This window comes from Crocodylus porosus, unplaced genomic scaffold (genome assembly GCF_001723895.1).
Source record: "Crocodylus porosus isolate Cpor-Errol unplaced genomic scaffold, CroPor_comp1, whole genome shotgun sequence".
Lineage (NCBI taxonomy): Eukaryota > Metazoa > Chordata > Crocodylia > Crocodylidae > Crocodylus > Crocodylus porosus.
In genome coordinates this window covers 26,372,214-26,377,697 of record NW_017728951.1, presented here as the reverse complement: position 1 = coordinate 26,377,697, position 5,484 = coordinate 26,372,214, and the positions used below count along the sequence as shown (strand labels likewise).

Genomic DNA, 5,484 nt, shown 5'->3' with positions numbered 1-5,484 from the left:
GCCCTGGGCGCCCTTGCTGGGCACGCAGGCCTGGCCCTGCCCCGCTCCCCGCCGGACCTGCCCCCGCCCTCCTGCCCGGGCCTGCGGCTCAGGGCTGCGGGGCGCACCGTCCTCTCCCCGCGGGGCGGCCAGGCTGTCTCGGTGCCATGGGCGCCAGGCCGCGGCAGGGATCGATCGTGGGCTGGTTTTGGTCTCCAGAGGACCCCCCCGCCTTGCCAGGACGGGGCTCGGGGGCGGCTGGACAGACGGACGCCGCCAGGCGCCGAGTCACTGCCCTCGGCCTGCCGCTGCGTGGCGAGGCGGGAGCCCGGGGTCACCTTGCCGCAGCGTGGCACCACAGGCCCCCCAGCCAGAGGCACCTCTAGCCCCCACAGGACCATGTGCCCACCACCCGAGGCTGCCAGCGCCCGGGCCTCGAGGCTGCTGGGAGACGCGCTCGTGACCTGAACCTGGCTGTCGTCATGCCACGAGCCACGGCTCTGGGCAGCACCACGGCACTCTCCTGGGCCTACCAGCTGCGGCACAGCTGCCCTGCTCCTGGCACCGCGGCTCTGGCCCCCGCCCGCGGCGAGCTCCTGGGCGGCTCCGCGCAGGGCTCTGGCTCCTGGCCCCGGCGAGCCCCTGCATGGCACCAGGAGCCGGATCTGCAGGGAAATGCCATTTATCTCCAATCAAGAACATTGTTCCCTCCTGGAAATGCTCCATCCAGCCCTGAAGGATTCGATTGCAGCTGGAGGGGGAGCGAGCGGAGCGGGCCAAGCTGCAGAGAGCACGGCACCGCGGGAAGCCAGAGCCCAGGCACCGGCCTCCGCCCCGGCAGCGATCTCCCCTGCGCCAGCACCCTCGCCAGGCGCTGAGCCGGGCGGCACAAGGGGCACGGGCTGGGCCATGCGGAGGGCAGGAGCGGGGTCTGTCCGGGGGGCAGGCACGTGGGGTGCGCACACGCCCCAGTTGGAGCTGCCTGGCCTCCCAGGTTTCCCTCTGTGCCAGGTGCCCGGCACGGGGCTGGGGTCCCACTGGGCATGGGCTGAGGGTCCTGGCCCCAGTTGCGTGTGCTCCACAGCGCTGAGTCCATCATGAGACCGCCAAGAAGCCGTGTCCTGGGCCTGGCGGGGCTCGGCAAAGGCCTCTCCTGGGTGGAGGTGCCCATGCGGAAAAGGGGCTTGCCTGTCTGTCTCCCCGGCTTCACCAGGAGCTGCAGCAACGCCCGCTTGAGGGGACCCTCCCCACGGGGACCGGCCTGCCCCCTCCAGCCACAGACCCCGGGCCGGGCTGCTCTGAGGCTGCTGCAGCGCTGGTGCCCTCGCGCCCGGGGACCCCTCCCAGGTGGGCGCCCCCCAGCCGCGCGCACGAGACCGCCGCAGCGGGGCTGGGCCAGGCCAGCCCCCCCAGCCCGTGGCTGCTGGGTGTCGGCACCGGGGGGCCGCGGGGCTGGAGCCAGGAGCGTTGCCAAGGACACGGCGCTCCGCTCGGCGCTGACACCGCTGTCAGTGCCCGCTAATCTCCCCGGCGCAGCTGAGCTCTGCCCTGGCTCCGGCTCCGGCTCCGGCTCTTGCGGGGATGGGGGGTAGCCCCCAGCTCCTGCCCCGGTGGGGGTCCTGCCTGCCCCAGGCTCAGGTGATGGAGAGGGCAGGGGCCGAGGTCGTGGCTGGGCCTGGCCCTCCGGCTCGGGTGGGTGTGGCGGACGGTGGCCTCTCTCCGCTGCCCGGCCGTAGCCTGCGTCTCCTGTGCCCGACCCGCAGCAGGCTGCCTGGGACTCGGCGCTCCCGGCCCCTCTGCACCGGGAGGGAGCTGCGTGCGGGAGCACCCGTCCCGTCTCCCCGGCCTCGCCGTGCTCCAGCCTTCTGCCCGCTGCACCGGGAGCGTGCGGGGGAGCCGTCTCCCCAGGCCAGCCCCTCTCCCGGCTGCTTGGGCCGAGGGCTGGCCCCAGCCCCTGTATCTGTCCCCCAGGCAGCTCTCCTGGGGAGAGACGCAGGGCTCAGACTGTAGGGGCGGCTGCAGCGACGGCTTAAGGAGGGGGTCCGTAGACGGGGGCCGCTGAGAGCCGCGAGGAAAGGGCACAACGGGGGGTTGCTGCAGCTGGGGCCGCAGGAGAGAGCATGGGGCCCGCTCAGGGCAGGGACTGGCGCAGGGAGGCTGCAAGGGCTGGAGGAGATGGGGCCCTGCCCTTGGGAGACCTCGGCTCCTGGCTAGCATGGAGGGGTGGGGGGAGCTGCCACGGCATGGCCGGCGCTGGGATGCAGGGCCGGCCTGAGCTGGGCAGGCGCCGTCCCCACTGCAGCTCCCTGGGGCATTGCACCCGGCAGCCTTGTCCAGGCCTGGCGCAGAGCCCAAGCCCTGCAGGCTGCGTCACGGCACGGAGTTCCTGCAGCAGCCCCGCGGGCAGGGAGCCCCTGGGCACCCCTGGCCCCGGGTCTGAGCCACGCGTGGGTCTGCTTGCAGGTGCCCAGGCTGCTGCTGATGCTGTGGGTGCTGCCGCTGGCCCGGGCGTCCCAGCGCAGCGAGCCCATGTTCACGGCCGTCACCAGCCGCGTCCTCCCGCCCGACTACGACAGCAACCCCACGCAGCTCAACTACGGCGTGGCCGTCACAGACGTGGACCATGACGGCGACTTCGAGATCGTGGTGGCTGGGTGCGTACCTGCGGCTGTGGCGCCTCGGCCTCCCAGCCCCAAGCCCAGCGGTGGGGGCCGTGTGGGGGTGGGCGCCTCCGGGGTTCTTCCATGCCCGGTGCGGACGGGACGGGGCTGGTCCTGCCCTGCAGCGTCACGCTCCCAGGATGGGGCAGCTCCCCCGTGCCTAGTGCTGGAGCCGGTCCGCAGCCATGGCTTTGCTCCCCGCTTGGGCTTCCCCTTGCTGCCCTCCCTGCCGCGGCCTGGCTCGAGCCTCGTGCTGCTCCCTGCTCCTCGGGGCCCTCCGAGCGGGCTGGATGGGCTGGGGCTGCCCAGACCCCCCGCGAGGAGCTGGTCCGGGGGGCGTGAGTTCCCGTGGCGGGTGGCTCTCGGCCTCGCTGGACTCAGGGCCCCTCCAGAGCCTGTGGGAAGGGGGCAGCACCCCAGGTCGGGAACTAATCTATGCGTTACGGGGATGATCCCCTTGCAGAGGGGCCTAGGCAGGGGTGGGGGCAGCCAGGCCAGCTCCAAGTATCCCCCCCGCCCCTGCCCCTGCAAAACCCAGCCTGGTCCCTGCTGGCTCCGTCTGCAGGTGACATGCACATGCGTGCATGGAGGCCCTGTGCGTGTACAGGTGGGAGGTGCGTGTGTGTGTGTGTACTTGTGCCAGGGAGCTCTGACGCCAGGGCTCCCTGCACTCGTGCCCCCAGCTGGGACGCCCCCAGATGAAGCTGCCAGACCGCGGCTGGTTACGCATGGCGGGGCAGGAGCGCAGCCCAGCTCTGCCTGAGCCAGCACCTTTCTGCTCCTAACGAGCCCCCAGTAATGAGGCCTCGGCATCTGCATAGCGTTGCCCAGCCCCCTCCCAGCCTGGCGGTAGAGGTCACCCTCGCACGCTGGGGCTGGGGCAGGGCTGCAGCCTCCAGCTCCCGGAGTGGGGGTCTCTACCAAGCGGGAGCAGCCAACATGGCCCTTGCCTGCCCCAGCTCCTGCCTGCTGGGCCCGGGCCGTGGGTGGTGTCCAGACCCCTGCAGAACTGTCAGCCTGGCACTCGCCCCCGAGGGACACTGGGCACCCGGGGAGGGTGTCCGGGGCCAGCTCCGCAGTGCGGTGCCCGTGTGTCCCCCAGGTGCCGCGGCTCGGCTCCACTGACAGGGCTCGGTGCTCTCCTGCCACACCGCTAATTGGCTGGAGGTTTTTTATAGCCCGTCATCGGTGTGACGGCTCGGAAGGGCTGACAGGAGCCAGTGAGCCGCATGCTCCCTGTGTCCCCAGTGCCACGAGTGGGGCCGGACCTGGCTCAGTGGCCATGGAGCCAGGCGACTCGGCAACAGCATGCAATGGCTAGGAGAACAGGAGTGCCCGTGCATGCACGCTCAGGCACACATGCATACGCACACGCGTATGCAAGGCAGCCCACACTTGCAGAGGCTTGCACATGGGTATGCGGGACAGCCGACCTGCAGAGGCTCGCATGTGTGTGCATGCATGCATGTGCACATGGACATGTGGGGCAGCCCACACCTGCAGAAGCTCGCACGTGTGTGAGCACGTGCATGTGCGCATGGGCATGCAGGGCAGCCCATACCTGCAGAAGCTCGCACGTGTGTGCACACTCCTCTCATGGAGAGTTTTGTGGGTGCCTGTGCATGTCACTGATGTGCAATGGCATGCAGCTGTTGTGCTGATGCCAGCAGAGGCTTTGCACGTGTATGCCTGCACACGTGCTTGAGGTTTGCACGGGTCCATGGCACACATGTTTTGATGCTGGCAAAGGGGGCATGTTGGTGCATGTGCCCAAGCTTGTGCAGGTGAGCATGTGCAGCCAGCCCATCCATCTGGCTGTAGCTGCCTTCCCTGCAGCACCAGGGCCCTGCCCTCAGCACCGGCTCATAGTGCCTGGGCCACGAGCTGACACCCCTGTTGCCCCCCCCAGGGCTCAGTCTCGGGGTGTCGCAGTCTCCGGGCACAACTGGCAGCAGCGCCGGAGGGGGCAGGGCCCTGCCTGACACGCTGGAGCGGGGCCACGGAGGCTCTCCTGGAGCCTTGCACGGGCACAGGCAGGGGGGTCTGGCTCCACTGCCCCTGGCTGAGGCCGGGGAGGGTTAAAAGAGGGTGAAACAGCCCAGCTGGGCCCCCTCCCCTCCCCTCCCCGCAGCGGCAGCTGCTCCCCACGCTCCGGCTCCTCTGGTCATTACCGCGCCCGCGGGAGCGGAAGAAACCAGCCCCCCCCGTCCCCGTGAGCACCGCACGTGGCGCCTGCAGCGGGGCTGGGGGGGCAGGATGCTCTCTGCTCCCCCTGCCCCGGGCAGACCTCGTGGGGACCCTGGGCACCCGCACATGGGGCAGAAGTGGGCACCAGCCAGCACAGGGCCCCTGGCTCCCCTCGGCGTGATGTCCAGGGCGCCCCGTCCAGCCGGGCAGGTGTCCTGGCCCTGGAGCTGCCCCGGGCGCGGGGCGGCACGGCCAGGCCCAGCCCACGGCGCTTGGCAAGGCGGGAGTGAGCCCGCGCCGGGCCCCGGGGCCGCTCACGCTTGTCCCCCCCCCTGCAGCTATAACGGACCCAACCTGGTGCTGAAGTACGACCGGGCCCGGGGGCGGCTGGTGAACGTGGCGCCCGACGAGCGCGGCTCGCCCTACTACGCGCTGCGGGACCGGCAAGGCAACGCCATCGGCGTGGCGGCCTGCGACATCGACGGCGACGGCCGCGAGGAGATCTACTTCCTCAACACCAACAACGCCTTCTCCGGTGAGCCCCCGCGGCCCGGCCCGGCCGCCGCGACCTTCGGCGCGTGAGGGATGCGCGCGGCCTGGAGTTAATTTCCCAGTTGAGTGGCTCCCCTGATGGATGGCAGCGGGGCCGCGCAGCCGC

General features: G+C 71.1%; 1 protein-coding gene across 1 annotated transcript in view; it reads left to right on the top strand.

Annotated features, from left to right (window-relative positions):
* The first annotated feature begins 2,448 nt into the window (after positions 1 to 2,448).
* Positions 2,449 to 5,484, top strand: part of CRTAC1 (cartilage acidic protein 1) — a 9,994-nt gene continuing 6,958 nt past the window's right edge. Inside the window, exons 1-2 of the mRNA XM_019556122.1 lie at positions 2,449 to 2,633; positions 5,165 to 5,361. Of these exons, the coding sequence (XP_019411667.1) occupies positions 2,461 to 2,633; positions 5,165 to 5,361 (370 nt within the window). The 5' untranslated portion in view covers positions 2,449 to 2,460. The remainder of the gene's footprint in view (positions 2,634 to 5,164; positions 5,362 to 5,484) is intronic.